The 14,914-nt window shown below is 45.3% G+C and overlaps 1 protein-coding gene across 1 annotated transcript in view; it reads left to right on the forward strand.

Annotated features, from left to right (window-relative positions):
• Positions 1-14,594, forward strand: part of STK32A (serine/threonine kinase 32A) — a 36,071-nt gene extending 21,477 nt beyond the window's left edge. Inside the window, exons 7-13 of the mRNA XM_049829864.1 lie at positions 2,746-2,835; positions 6,385-6,482; positions 8,423-8,539; positions 11,003-11,128; positions 12,186-12,308; positions 12,682-12,746; positions 13,177-14,594. Of these exons, the coding sequence (XP_049685821.1) occupies positions 2,746-2,835; positions 6,385-6,482; positions 8,423-8,539; positions 11,003-11,128; positions 12,186-12,308; positions 12,682-12,746; positions 13,177-13,267 (710 nt within the window). The 3' untranslated portion in view covers positions 13,268-14,594. The remainder of the gene's footprint in view (positions 1-2,745; positions 2,836-6,384; positions 6,483-8,422; positions 8,540-11,002; positions 11,129-12,185; positions 12,309-12,681; positions 12,747-13,176) is intronic.
• The last annotated feature ends 320 nt before the right edge of the window (positions 14,595-14,914 follow it).

The raw sequence follows: 14,914 nt of genomic DNA on the forward strand, positions 1-14,914 counted from the left end.
TGAAATGTGTTGTTCTTCTGCTGACTGTCATGAACTTGGTACACACCTCATATGTTTGCCTCTGTCACCCTGGTTGGTGACATTCTCTATTACCATATCAGTTTCAGCTAAGAAATTAAAGTGAGCCATAAATAAAGTGGAATATCTGGCAAATGTCTTTCTGTGTAATAAATAAAGCAGTTGTTCAATATCAGAGATTGGGATCAGTCCCACAATGAAAAAATCCTCAGCAGATGACCACCTTCAACAGTCATTCCAAGCACAAAGTGATTTTCTTCTTTAATGATAAGTTTATCGATTTGGCTCAATGACAGCACAGCTCACCTGGGAATAAAAGGATATAACAGATGGCAGTTTCCAGGAATTGTGACTAATTCATCAGGAGTTTTTGGCCAGGTCATTTGTCTAATAAAATTGAAGAAAAGCTCAGTTTTATCTCTAGTAAAACTGAGAGGTTTTTTGCAAGAGCCCTGTAATGGCTTTGCTCAGTATTATTTCTTGTACCACTGCCAAAAGGTTCTTGAGGGCACTGCTAAAAATGAGTGAGTTAATGCCAATGCAGGCACTGCATGCGTAGCCCATTTGCTTTCTTATCTCAGATCAGAAAGTTAGGGCACAGTCTGTCCAAGAGCCTCCATACTCCACAGCTCCTAATGTCTCTAGTTTCATATTCTTTAAAATGTTATCTTAGTTGAATCTGCAGAAGCATTATATTTTTTGCACCAAAGGTGAAGGAATTATGTAGTAGCAGAGGTACTGAATATAATAGGACAATTCTTTGCCTTAATGCAGAACCAAAGGCTTGGTCTGAAAGTGCCAATTTCAGGCAGACAGGATGAGCTTTGAGAAGGACACGGTGCCCAGAGTACGGCTCTGGCTGTGCTGTTTTGAAACTGACTGCAGTTAGAGATGCTGAGCAATCAGGAGATTGCCTTAAACTTTGACCCTAAAGGCCAGCAGCAAAACCTAGCCCATCCCTCTGATGGTTACCGGTAGGTGCCATCCCTTGTAGCCCAGTCCACCCCATTCTGTAACGCTGCCATCACTGTTCAGCCTCCTCACACCGGCCGGAGCTGCCTTCCTCAGCCTCATTGGCTTGATTTGGTAATTTCCCAAGTGGGCTAGTTTACAAAACTTGTGATTTATTTGAAGTGAATAATTTAAAAGGTGCAGCCAGGGAAAGGCATGTTTGTGCTTGGAATATCAAATTCTTGATAAGTCTTTATGATTCATATTTATGAAAACAGCTCCCTGCAAAGTGGAAAGAGAGCTGGAGATGAAAGAAAAAACAATGCAAGGATGTAGAGGACGTATCCAGAGAAGACAGTTGTGTGTCATTCTTTTCTCTCAAGTACTCCCCAGCAATTTGACGCCTATTCTTTAGTGGGCAGACCGAAGAAGAGAGGGCCTGGCTGATTCTGTAAAGCAGGCTAAGCTGCAAGGAGGGACACGCACTCTTGAGAGATCAGTCGGGTGCCATGTGAGAGGTGAGCTCTGACACCTCGCTCATGCTCTCCCAGCAGTGCCCATGGCTCAGCAGAGGGATCTCAAGTTTTCCTTTCTTCCTTCAAGCTCAAGATATAGAAAGGTGATCTTACTCTACCTTAACTCATGAACTAAAGCAGCAGTGAATTTCTAGCTGTTGAAGCTAATGACTGAGGGAAGTATTGTCATAGCATCTCCATCAGTACAGAGCGCTTTGATTTGATCTCTGTGGTTAGAGGAAACAACAGCAATGCAGCCACCCGCTATTATTGCAGGGGAGGGTGATGAGTCTGCAGAACACGACATACAAAACATCTGATGCTTTTGATAATGAGCCTACCTTTGTCAGGGACAAGCAAGTTCAGTGCCTTAGGAGAAGATGCATGAGGTCAGGAAGAAGAAAAGACTGCCGGCATTTAATCAGAAGAATTGGGCTGAACTAACCCACAAGTTTCAAAGAAATTCCCTTCAGTGAAGCCAGCCTTGTATCGATCACCTCTACTGCTGTACTTGGCTGGTCTGCTCACTGATACAAGTTTAGTGAATAAAGAATAATAAATTTAAGTGCTTGCAAAAAAAAAAAAAAAAAAAAAAGGTGCGAGTAAAAGCACAGGCAAGAGCTAGGTGGAAGCATTTCCTTTCTCAACCTTGCAAACCACATCCATCTCTCTTATTTCCTTTCCAGTTTGCAGGCAGCAGTTGTGCATATTGTAGCAGTGACAGCAGAAACCATTCTGACCCCCCAAGGCTGTTTTCATGATGTTTAAATTTCTTGTGCATGGCTTTTTTGCTTGCTGCCAAAGGTATTTTTTTCCATTCTAGAGACATCCTCTATAGAGGAAAATGGAGAGAGTCCTTAGTACCTGGGAACACCAAAGGGCAAGTAGCTAGAAAGCCAAAAATATCAAGGATTTTTTTTTTTTTCCAAAAACATAGTGGAATTTTTTCTGTGAGAAAAGTTCAATTCTCTTCCTCCCCCCCCAAATTTAGGAAGACTCAAAACAGTCATCATTAAATTACTTCCTGGAGAACTCCGGGTTTTTTTGCTCCCCAAAGGGTAAATAAGGGGATATTTGATGTAACAAGATCCATCTGTAAGCAGCCTGCAAGCTGAAATATTTTCTATCAGTTCTCCCAACAGAATATTTTTTTCCTGGAAACTCCTTTCCATAGAGTATTTTAGTTTAAGTTTCTGATTCAAAGCTGCTTGTCATGCAAAATTAAAGCAAATCAAGTTACATATTAACATCTGTCTTTCAGGACATGTGCACATCACCGATTTCAATATTGCCACGATGCTGACTAAAGAAATACAAGTCACCACCATTGCTGGCACAAAGCCGTATATGGGTAAGAACCAATAACAATTATGTATTCTTGAATTACCATTTTATGGGCTTGATTTGCCAGCTGTGGTGGGATACAGATGAGGTCCTTTCGGATGAGAGTTTGAACTCTTTTCTTCCTGGTATGTAACAAAACACATGCATTTGTTTGATATGAGGAACAACCTCGAGAGGTGCTGTGGGGGAGCGTGGCGGGAGTCCCTCCCCAGTAGCACCCTGACGCAGCTGGAAAATGTGTGTCCGTCTACTGATTTCACACACCAGACGAAAGCAAGCATACTGCAAATGCAGATTTTAGTGCCATTATGCCATACTGTACAGCATGTTTTTGATTATAAAATAAGATAGTTGCACTCTTGAGATCTCGGAGCATTTCACAAGCAGCAGTCAAGCCATGTAGCAATGATGAAATGTTCTTGCTACCCTACCCTTGAGAAGGAAAATGAAGCACAAAGGCTTGTATTTGGTCCCTCAGTACATTAGCACAAGTCTTACACTGCTGCATCGCTAGCAATAATTTGAATTTTTATAAAACTGGCTGCTTTACAAGCTAGCATCACTCTCTGTTTACACCAAGTGAGTGGACTTAAGGCTCACTGTTTTCCTGGGCTGCAGCATCTGTTTGGTGTGGTAGGGAAGAGCCCATATTCTAGTGTCAGGCTGATACAGAAAAAGGCAAGTGAGGCTTTAGGTCTGATCTCTACCACTGAGGATGGCGTCCTGTCTTCAAACAGCAGGACAGGAGGACAATTTATTGTAACTGGAGGCTGCAGACCACAGTGGCGATGGATGTGCGTTGCCCGTAGGAAAGCAAGGCACAGCTGGTGCAGAAGTGGCTGCCACAATTGGAAGATAAATGCTGAGCCTATTTTTCAGTCTTTCTGAAAAGCTCTGATATTGTACCTACATTGCCAGTAGCAGTAGACATGGCTATTGCTGCCAACAAGTGAAAACCAGCCACGTGCAGCCCTGGAAACGGAGGTGTACGGAAGGGAAAGCCACAGCCTGGCTCTGGAGGGCTGTGGAGTCGGTTCCCCAGTGCTCAGCCCATCTGCACGCTGGTGCCATATGGAGTACACCGTTGATGCTATTGCAGTATGGTACCAGCCTCCAGGTACCCACGGAGCTGAGTATCTGGGCTGGTTGCATACCATCCCCTTCCCCTTCTTTCTTCAGTTCACAAAAAATGCAGGTTTTAGGAAGGTTTTTATCTCCAGGCAATGGTATGGGACTAGTCCCAGGCAAGAACATGTGTCAGGCAGCTGTAGGAGTGCATGGGGGGCTGTTCTCCTGTGGCAAAGTGACTCTGTGGTGGGTGGATGACTCCACAGCAGCCTTGGGTCAGCTGGAGGAACAGTTTTCATCAGCAAATCAACACACACGCATGGAAGGAAGACACACAGCCATTGCTCCCTGTGCAGACCTTGTTTCCCTAGTACTCAAAAAGATTTGCATCTTTTCTGCTTTATAAGGGGAGTACAGACAACTTCTGTTCACTTACTATCCAAATCAGTGAAGCAGCTGACTTCTAGACATTAAGAGAGCCCCTTGACACTTACCACACAAGCACAGTTAATAAACATAAAGCAAAATAACATTGACATACCTGGGAGGAATTGGGGCCAGAGCATGCAGGTAATGAACCAGAGACAAATATCCTGAGGTAATGCTAAAAGAACTCCTGTGCAAACATGACACAGAAAAGTCTTTGTAACCACAAATTCAACTTTCCTAACTGAAGCAAAAACACTCAAAAGCATTTCTATACAGCCAACACAACCCCTCCCACACAAAATACATACTTTCACATGCAGTAACACTGTCTCTCAGCCCTAAATAATGAGCCTCTCTACAGCTGTTGCATAGCCAAATCCCTTACAGCAATCCCCTGGGAATCTCCTTTTTATCAAGATGACCAAGTTGACCTTTCACCTTTGCATCACCGGTGCAATCCTTTTAAAAAGGAAAACATGCACAAAAAGAAAGCATTGCTCCCTGTTTTGTTTTTTTTAGAGCCTCGCAGCTCACACAAAAATCCTACGATATTTTTTTTCCTTACTCTCAAAAGGGAAATTTATTGGTTAAGAAAGAGCATTTCAGTCTGTGCCTCCATCCACTTCCTATTAGCCTGGTAACCTCCTAAAAACCTGTGGTCTCAGGCTTCATTCAGTTAAAATTTGCTTTTCCCTGCCACGGGTGCAGTTGGCACTATGTCTACATTTATGCCGCATATTAATGTTTTTAAGGAGCTGCTTTCATTCACTGTGTGAGGCTGTATTTAGGCTCTGCCAGATTGAAGTACTTTAAATATGAACAAAGAGATACGAGTGGACCGGGAACAGCTTTCCGATGTGAAGATCTACTGAGCACTAGCTGAGGGCAGAGAGGCTTTCTGGGGGACGTGAGGAGTTAACTCAGGCCAATTTTATGCCTAGATTCAGTGAATTAGGGTTAGTCCTTATTCCAAAGAACACTTACTGTGGGATAACAGGCAAGTCCTGTGTCAGCAAAAGGAGTTTTATTCTTTTTGAGCTTTGAGGGCAGAGGAGCACTGACAGATGCATGTGGAGGGGACCGTGGGGCTCTCGGGTGCCCCAGGAGCAGGAGCATGGCTGCGCTGGAAGGGCTCTCCGCCAGTTGGATTTTTAGTGCTTTGTGCAATGTAGGAAATTAATTGGTGAATCTCTTAGTGATTACAGGAGTTGTATAAAACATTCTATAATCCAAATTAATTGGATTGTGTTTATTGAACATCAAACATTCCAGTTACAAAGGTGATAGCATTCCTGTTTCTCAAGGCCATCCCGTCATTTGCACACATTAATCAATTAAGTTTTGTAACAGTCCATTGAAGTAGAAATCATTGCCAGTCCCATTTCACCAGTGGGGAGAGTAAGGCACAGAGGAGCTGAAACACTTGTTTGGTTTTTAACACAGTAGAATAAGTTTCGTACCATGCTAATTGCACGTGTGGTTAGTCAGCAGGGTCAAGGTTTCAAGGTGTATCTGTTCCCAGGGCAGGCAAATATCTGGGCTAAGTTGGTGTGCCGGGAACTGGGTCAGGTCTGGCTCACACTGAGACGGCGCTCGGTGCCGAGCAGGAGGTGAGGTCGGCAGGTCCTGCCATGCAGCTGCGGGGAGCAGCAGCAACGGGCTGCACCGTGCTCGTCCGGGTGGTTTGCACACACGGGTGTTTGCTCTTCCCTCCGCACTGAGGCTTCTCGGTGTGGGATGTTTCTGCACTGCAAGGCTGAGACAGCAGTCGAGGAACCTAACAAAGACCAAAAGATGAATTGCTGCAAGGAAACCCATGCATTCTGATTCGTGTCCACCTCAGCAGTGTTTTGGTAAAGGCCCAATCTACCAGCCATATGCCATTGTTCTGAAGAAAAAAAGCAGAAATTATCAAAGACGTGGTAATGGGTATTATGCTAATTTGTGTCTTAGGCAGAATAACAGGGATGCTCTCTGTGGCATGGATCAAACATTCTATGTTGCTCATTTCCACTTGAGATTGCAGCAAGGCAAACTTTCCTTTTTCTGTATTTCACAGCACCTGAAATGTTTAACTCCACAAAACCCACCGGCTATTCCTTTGCTGTGGACTGGTGGTCATTGGGAATCACCGCCTATGAGCTGCTCAGGACACGGGTACTGTGCGCGCGGCTCCTGTCTCCGTCCGTCTCTTTCATTAAACACTCTGTTGGAAAGGTTAATGCCTTGTACCAGGGGTGAAAGGGCCGAGCCAAGTTCAAGGCTTTAAGGGTTATTACAGCATAAGAAGCAGAAACCACATCTTCACCAGAGTTCTTGTGATCCCAGCTAAGAGCTCAGAGAAGCTGTCACAATACAGAATAGCATGTCATGACAGTTCCCCGCTGAGCCCAAGGGCCTCTGGGTTGGTGTAAGCTGGGCAAGGCAAATAAGTGACAACTCCTGAAGTTTGGGCTGCAATATCATTTACTTTGAGCTCCCATCTGGCAAAGAAAAAAGAAAACTTGAAAAAAAATCTCATTGCTGTTGTAATACAATTGAGCAGTTTGAGCAAAAGCAAACTGCAATGTGTAAATTATTAATAAAGCACAATCCCTGCCTGTCACGTCAATGTACCGCTTCTAACTCAGGTAAGGTTGGGGGCCTTGTAGGCAGATGATTACATTAGTATTTTGGAAGTGTTGTGTAAAAAAAGTGGGACAAAATTATTTAAATTACATTCTACTAAGTGAAAGGTTGTTTAAAATCTTGTGAGGCTAGGAAACCTCTTCTTTCAGTAGGAGTATGCAAAACACATTTTTAAGATCTTCTATCATCGGTCTTTGCAGAATGCCTAAAAAAATGTTTTGATGAATATATTTTAAAGAACATATTTTCAAATGAATTTGTGTCTCTCAAACTGTGAGTGATCAAGTTAGTACACATGAAGGGGACATGGTTGTCTGACCTGTTGGGTAACTGGAGCCGTGTGCCCCCTGTAAACATATTAATGTAATATTTGAGTTTTCCACTTGTAATGTTAAATGAATGGGAGGACTGTTCATCACATTGACTTTTGACTTGATGGCACCATTTCCAAAGATGGGAGCAGAAACACTGTTAGGTGTTCAAACCTGATGGCACAGCCATGGTAAGATGGTGGCACCAGAGGTGGTTATCGCACGGGGGAAATGGAGGGAGACCTTGAGGTCCATCTAGTGTCAGTACACATTAAGAACATTAAGCACAACAGACCTGATTTGATCCCACAATATATAGCTGCTGTTTTTTAAATACACATTTAACACCCTCATCTCCCCAAAATACTGTAAAAATCTGGGAATCGAGAATCTTTCAAAATGGAAACACTCTACCGTTGTAAACTCTCTTTCTAAGTAAGGCAGTAGTATTGTTGTAGTTGGGAGTTAAACATGGACGTGAGTACCTGCACAGTAACACCGACTGTACATTGCAATCATCTTAGACTGAGTTCCCCGGTGCTCAGCGGCGCCGGGCTGGCATGGCTCTGCTCCAGCCAGCGGAGTGTGGCCAAGCGCTCCACAGAGACGGCTCAGCCACCCGTCTGCCATGACACTGGTCGGGGACAGAAGGGATGGGTCATCCTGCAGCCTGATGTCCCCCCCGGGACTTGTAACCCTTCGTGGGACATCGTTTTTTCAGCTGATTGGATAGGCGGGAGAAATCCTGCTCCTTTTTACTTGTGTCATCTCCAATGTGAGTGAAGAACTGAAAACAGTGACACATTTTACAGGGAATATTGGGAATGTTCCAACCACAGCACTATCTATATATATAATCCTTTTGGTAGCCCTTTAAGATACAAATATTGAAAAGGCCAAGCAAAACAAGCTGGCTAATGACTCTAACTTTTGGGTTTTGCCTCCTGTCTGTCATGCTGTTTAAATATCTAGGTATTATCACTGTTCTTGCTGACATGATTATTTTGACTGAGCTACGATCACACAGGCAGACTTTCAATGGGAGGCTTGGGGAATGTACAAACAGGCTTTGTTTGAAGCTTCTTTTCTCTAAAAAGACTTCCCAAGGAGTCTGAAATAATAGATAAATTAAAATGCTTTCCTTCTGGCATTTTTCAGAGGCCGTATCATATTCGCTCCAACACTTCTACAAATGAAATCGCTCACGTGTTCAAGACAGCTACAGTGATGTACCCTGCTGCTTGGTCCACGGACATGGTGTCACTAATCAAAAAGGTGAGGGCAGCCGTGGAAGTGGGTGGCTTAGGGTCTGGGATGTATTGTATCTGGGCACCTGCTGAAAGCAGCTGAGTCCTTCCATCATGCCGTGTAGCCTTCGCAGTAAATTGTGGGGATTCATTGCAGATTGTGTCCAGATGCAGTGTTAGTGACCTTCAGATGGTGCCATATGATAAATATCCAGCTTTTAATGTTGTATCCGCACTAATGTAATAACCAGCTAGCAGTACTGCATCCTGGACTGATGGGGGTGAAGTTTGTGTTGGCAAGAGCAGCTGCTGCTAATGCATCTTTTCTAAGGACACATGCAGTCTTTGCTTCCAGAGTTTCTCCTGTGACTTTGTCTCTCTGGAATGACATAACTTAGAAGCAGATATTAATATATGTGTCAATAAATTTGGCAAAAAAAATGCAATTTTTTTTTTTTTATTTTTAAAAAAACATTTTTCCCAATCATAAAAAGATTTGCAAGAGGTGCTGATACCATTGAAATCCTTTGATGCCATGTGGCTTATGCACCACTGGAATTATTTTTTAATAAAGCTGTTATCAGAATTGCTTAAAAATCATTACTGGAATAATTTTGAAGCTGAAGTCATGTTTGAAGTGAAGTCCTATCTTCTTCAGTAAACAAAACTATTGCTTGCCAGTGTCACACACTCTTTGCATACAGTGGCAGCAAAGCTGAAATACTGAACCCTGTATATTAGCACTAGCTGCAGATTTGGGGAAGTATGTAAGTAGTTTTCTAATTTTCAATTAAGTGTGTCAATAAAGTAGTTCTTAATGTAGCTTTCATCTGTTTTTTGTTCCAAATAGTATGTAGAAGTATTTTGTCATCTCTAATGAAATGCTCTCAAACTTTTTAATGAAAATGAGACATCAATTCTTTGCTGAGACAGAATCATGGCATATTTTCCAAGAAAAAAATTGAAGAATATCTCCATTTGCTCAAAATTAAATGGAGCTAATATTTCATTAAGCCTAACAGTAATATAGGACTGCGGATGTCCTCTGTGTTGTTATGTTGGAAGCTTTTCCCTGGACTACAACATGCCGCAAGCCATATAGGCTCCCTTGTGAATAAATAATGCAATGTCACAATTATTTAGATTTCCAAGTGCCCCTTCGCATCTGGTTTAACAGCCAGATGTATTATATATGAGGCCAACTGTGGTTCTGTCCTGGCTCAAACATCTCTTGTGACTTTTTGTATTTATTAATGTTCAAGGCAAATTATCATTCATAGCAGAGCTGCATCGTTCACGTTAGGGCTGGAGCATAGAGCTCCACCGAAGGAAACGAACTGTGGGTGCTGCACTCTGCACAGCCCTTGCTGCCCACAGCCAGCTGCATGCTGGCACAAGGTGGGAGCTGAGGGGGTCACCTTATCCACCCCTTCCCGGAGGGTTTGGATCGTCTGGGTTTCCTGCTAGATTTTTGGAGGGCATACTGTCAGGAGTTTATGCAATGTTGAATCCTTGAAGTTCAGAGACAAACCTCAATCATTTCCCCCCACACAAGTAATTCCTATGGCAATGCTAGCAAAAAGCTGGAAATAAGCAGTGTGAATACATTTTTTCACACTGGAATTATAGTTATGAACATTCCATTACTAGAGTGAGAAAACAGTGGATGTTTTACTGATAGGGTATTAAATTGAGAACACAAAGGCATGAGTGTAACTCCCCATTCTGAAATAATGCTTATTTTTAACCTTGGACAAATTGTTTAATATCACTGTGCTGCCTCATCACTTGCTCCTAAAATGGGGATAAAAGTTGTTCATAAAAATGAGAATAAATAAAGACTGTGAGCCCCTCGCTTACGCCGGTGAAGGGAATCCGAGCCTGAGCAAGGGATGAGAGGCACCCGGTCGAAGTGCCAGCATTAATGCAGCGTGTCACCACCGCCGCGTGTCCTGAGCCCCGTCCAGCGGCACGTCCGCCCGCGGGGATGGCGGATGGTGCGGGGTGGCTGGCCCCAGGCGCTGCGCTCGCTGGGGTGTCCGCAGGACGCGTCCTTGACCCCAGCAATGGAGACGGCGGCCGCGGCGTCCCCAGCAGCTGCTCCTTGTCACAGGCTGCGGCTGGGCCGACCCTGCGGTCCAGCCCTAACTGGAAACCTGCCTCGGCCTCACGCTTGGCGGTGACAGGCAAAGCTGTCCTGGAGCTCTGTCTCCAGGGGGTCTCTAACCGCACGCCATCATCGCAGCCATCACCGCAGAGCTCGGCGGGTCCCCGGCACCCTCTGACAGTTCCACCTGCCACGGGCAATTCTGGCTCCTTTTCAAAAAGCAGCTACTGAGAGAGAGAGACATTGGAAAGTCTGACGGCCGTTTCCCTGCCCCAGCTGTTACCTGGTGTAACTCTGCCACAGACATGTCTGTATGTACCTAATCTCTGATTTCGCATCTCAGAGTCTCATTTTCTCACCTCTTCCATGTAACTCGCGCTGCAGTTGCTTGAGCTGAACCCCGAGAAGCGTTTTTCTCAGCTGAAAGATATCCAGGACTTTCCGTATCTGTCAGATGTGAACTGGGATGCTGTTCTCCAGAAAAGGATAATGCCAGAATTCATTCCCACGGTAAGGCACTTTGATTTTGAAAGGTTCTCAGTGTGCCCAAGCGTGACACTCTGCAGCTTGCCCTCAAACCTTGCAGCAGATCAGGGGAAGTTCTTACAAATTTCCACAAGAACATCAGATGTCATAAGGGACAGGGGAAGAGAGAGGCAAGGGCAAAATTTTCACTTTCCTGTGGGTGTAATAAAGAGTAGTGGGGGATGACTACAGAGTGTGGGTGCCTCAAAATTGATCTGCTCTGTTTATAATATTCCCAGAATTTCTGGATGCAGAACTGGTCTTACACACTCTGGACTGTCTGTGGCATGCTAGATGAAACACATGCGGACAGTGCTTATGAGCTGTCCTGCACTGAACTGCCTTTCTTAGCAGCCTGGCTTCAGACCAGCTCTTTGAATGAAAAAAAGGATGAACAGACATAGGCTTATTAGCAGCCTGGAGGTCACCTGCCATTTTATGATAATTGTTTCTTCCTGTAATGACTCTCCCTAACAAGCTCATTGTTCATCGTAAAATAACACATACAGTAGATTAGTGTTTCTGATCCTTTTTAAATTGGATTAAAACAGCACAGATGTAATATGACACTTAAAGAAAATAATCCAAGGACTGTTGTGTGCAGTGTTACTCTGACTGTTTTTCAGCCAAACAGAAGTTGGGCTAAACTATGAATATTTGTCAGTTGTATGTATTTTCCCCCTCTGTTGCTGGTTTTCTTTGTGGTGGGTGTACATATATTGCTTCAAAACCAGTTTTGCAGGCTGCTGCGCTCCTCCCAGCAGAGGTGCAGCCCAGCCAAGACAACGTCCTTGCTGTTACTTTGAAGCAGCCAAAGGGCAGAGTAGAAGCAGTGAGCACAAAAAGAGCAGTTGTCACACCTTGACAACGTCCCCTGGCTGAAGGAACTGATAAAATATGTAAGAAGTACAGCAGGTGTTCTGGCTATGTGTGCAGTTGTAATTATTTTTTACAAAATTCAGCTCCCAGATGCAGTCCCATTTATGAGAGACTCTTCAAGACAGGCTCTGATCACTTAAGGCCACCTCTCTCTCCCCTCCAGAAAGGCAGACTGAACTGTGACCCAACCTTTGAACTGGAAGAAATGATCCTGGAATCCAAACCTCTTCACAAGAAAAAAAAACGCTTGGCTAAGAAGGAGAAAGGCAACAGCAATTCCTCCCAGGTGAGAGCAAGCAGGTACAAGCATGTGGTCAAGGAATTCTCTCATTTTCCAAGCAGCTGTTTGCCATCTAGCAAGACCAGCTAGATGCTGCTAGATGCTGCTAGAACAGCAAACTGTTTAAACAGACCATATTTTCCCTTGTGACCAACTTTATTCTCAGAAGTCTTCTGCATCTTCCCTTTCGTGGCAGCATGTATATGCACCAGTTTTGTATGAGAGGAGAGTCTTAACGCCATTCTCCCCACTGCAGTGCTAAAGATTCTCTATACCTAAAGATACAGAGATACCTCCTTGAAATTGTCCTTGTAATGTCTTTCTGTGTCAACTGTGAATTTATTCCCTCTCTCTTTATTTTTCTATTTGAATGTGAAAGGCCTGCCATCTTCAAAAGCACCTCGAGATGCTCCAGAGGGACTTCATTGTTTTCAACAGAGAAAAGTAAGTCCTGGTACAGAGACAGCCTAAGAGACTCTGGCTCTTGTCAAAGCCTTTGACAGACTTGGGGTTTGGGCCATCTTGGTGAACGCTGCAGATGGGGATTTAGAAGCTTACTAACGAGGCTGCTGAGGAGAGCAGGTACTCGTGAGTGCTGGTTGATCTGTCATCTGCCAGGGACTGACGTGCCATTTCTGTTCTTGAGGTGGAGGGCTGGTCCCACAGCCAAGAACTGCAGTAATTACCCCGTTTGTGCAGGCAGGCTGTTGGGCCTGCGGGTGCCTAGGGCTGCGGGGGCTCAGCGCAGCCCCTGTGGGGCGAGTGGCAGCTCGTGCCGGGGAGGGGGATGCTCCCAGGCAGCCACACCACGGCTTGGGCCTTGGCACTGCCTGGGCTTTCCATCACAGCTCAACCATCCCTTTCTCTCCCTAAGGGTGAGACGCCACCACCACACCCAGGAGACCTTAACACTGGCAAAAAGCAGAGGTGCACACAAGGAGGACAACCAGAACAACAGCCTCTGAGAGCAGCACAGCCCCTGCTGGAGCTTTCCTCGTGGGGCCAGTGCACACCCACCCACCCACCTTCACGATGCTGGGCCACCGGACTCGTCCACTGCTGCCAGGACACTGCCGATATCCCAGGGCAGGGCAGCCGGGTGGGAGCTGGGGCACCCACTCCCTCTGCCTTCCACCCCACGGCCGGCAGACCCTGGGCATGGGGGGAGAGGCTGTGGGTGCTGCCTCTGCAATTTGCCACAGTCAGTTAGACTCAGATCCTATTACTTTGCTTTTCTTGGTGGCAGGAATGTGACTGTGTGAAAATGGATGAGACGCCACCCAGTATTCACCCTTTTGGCTTGGCTAGCCAGCATCACAGCCTTTAGTGCTGCCTGCCAGGCAACTGCCAGCAGCATAACCGAAGGGTTGAGCACGCATCATTTATTTGCAGAGGTGTCACCACTAGTATCAGTCCTAGTGGCAGGTCTGCGACAGCACTGTGGGTCCAGGCGCTGTGGAGGTCGGGACTCCCGCATGGGCTCACAGCTGGTTGCTCCAGATGGACGAGGCTGCTCTCAGCTGCAGGATCTGCACCAGTGCATAGCAACAGAGATGGTCTTTGCTTACAGACGCTCCTGGGAATGTTTCAGGAGTGTGGGCATGGAGGGCTGGAAGTGGTGATGAGCTCCTTCCTTAGCTGGGAGGAGGCAGCAAAGGTTTCCCGTCCGTCCCCCCCTCTGTCCGTGCTGGTTCCTGTACCCGTTTCTTGGAGAGCGGGGCTGGCATGGTGCGTGGTCAAAGCATGCAGACAGATGTGGAAATGAAAAGGTAACAACCAGGCACTGGTGAATAACCAGCGTCCAGATGCTTTTCCAGGACAGCCTGAAAAACCCATTCACCATCACATTAAACTGCTGCAGCTCACTGAGTCTGATGGGTTTTGGCTTCCAATACCAGAGGTGAATTTGAATGTGTATTTTTTAATCTCTCCACCATTGAAATCACGCTCAACTTAAGCAGCTACTGTTTGCGGGAACAGCTGTACTCCTGGTGTGGTCTTTGCCAAGACTGAGACTGGCCAAAGCATTTCTATTACAGTAATGCTGGGAATGATGCTATTATTTAAATGCTTTGGCAGACCCGAGGTTTCACCTCCCTATTTGATGTTTTTCCCTATTCTCAGCAATATAATGAATGTGTGATGAACCATTTGCCTCCCATTTACCTAAAGGTGTTCTTTGTATCCCCTGTGCCTTCCTATCTTTCTCTCTGGCTAAGTCTGATCAACTAAAAAAAAAAACCTGAATAAAACCAACAGCAAATGAAAGGCTCCTTCCCAGATGATCCAAAATCAGTGTTACTTCTGAGGTTACTTGCACAGCAAGTTAGAATGGGTGTTCCTCCTGCCTGGAGCCCACTAGGACTTTACTGGACTCTGAGTTTAAATCTGCTTTTCCCCAGCTGAAGACTGATTTCAGACACCCTCTGCCTATGGAGCTGTGGATTCAGTCCATTACTGATACAGACTGTGTGCAGTAGACTTCCCCATGGTCTTCATAGCTGCTTCTGATGGACTGACACACAAAGAATCCCTCATTCATTGATCTGATGATGGCTGGCTGGTATGCTTTGGGAAATGTGTGATTTACGCATGCGCACAGGCAAGCAGCC

Source organism: Accipiter gentilis, chromosome 26 (assembly GCF_929443795.1).
Source record: "Accipiter gentilis chromosome 26, bAccGen1.1, whole genome shotgun sequence".
NCBI classification, from domain to species: Eukaryota; Metazoa; Chordata; class Aves; order Accipitriformes; family Accipitridae; genus Astur; species Astur gentilis.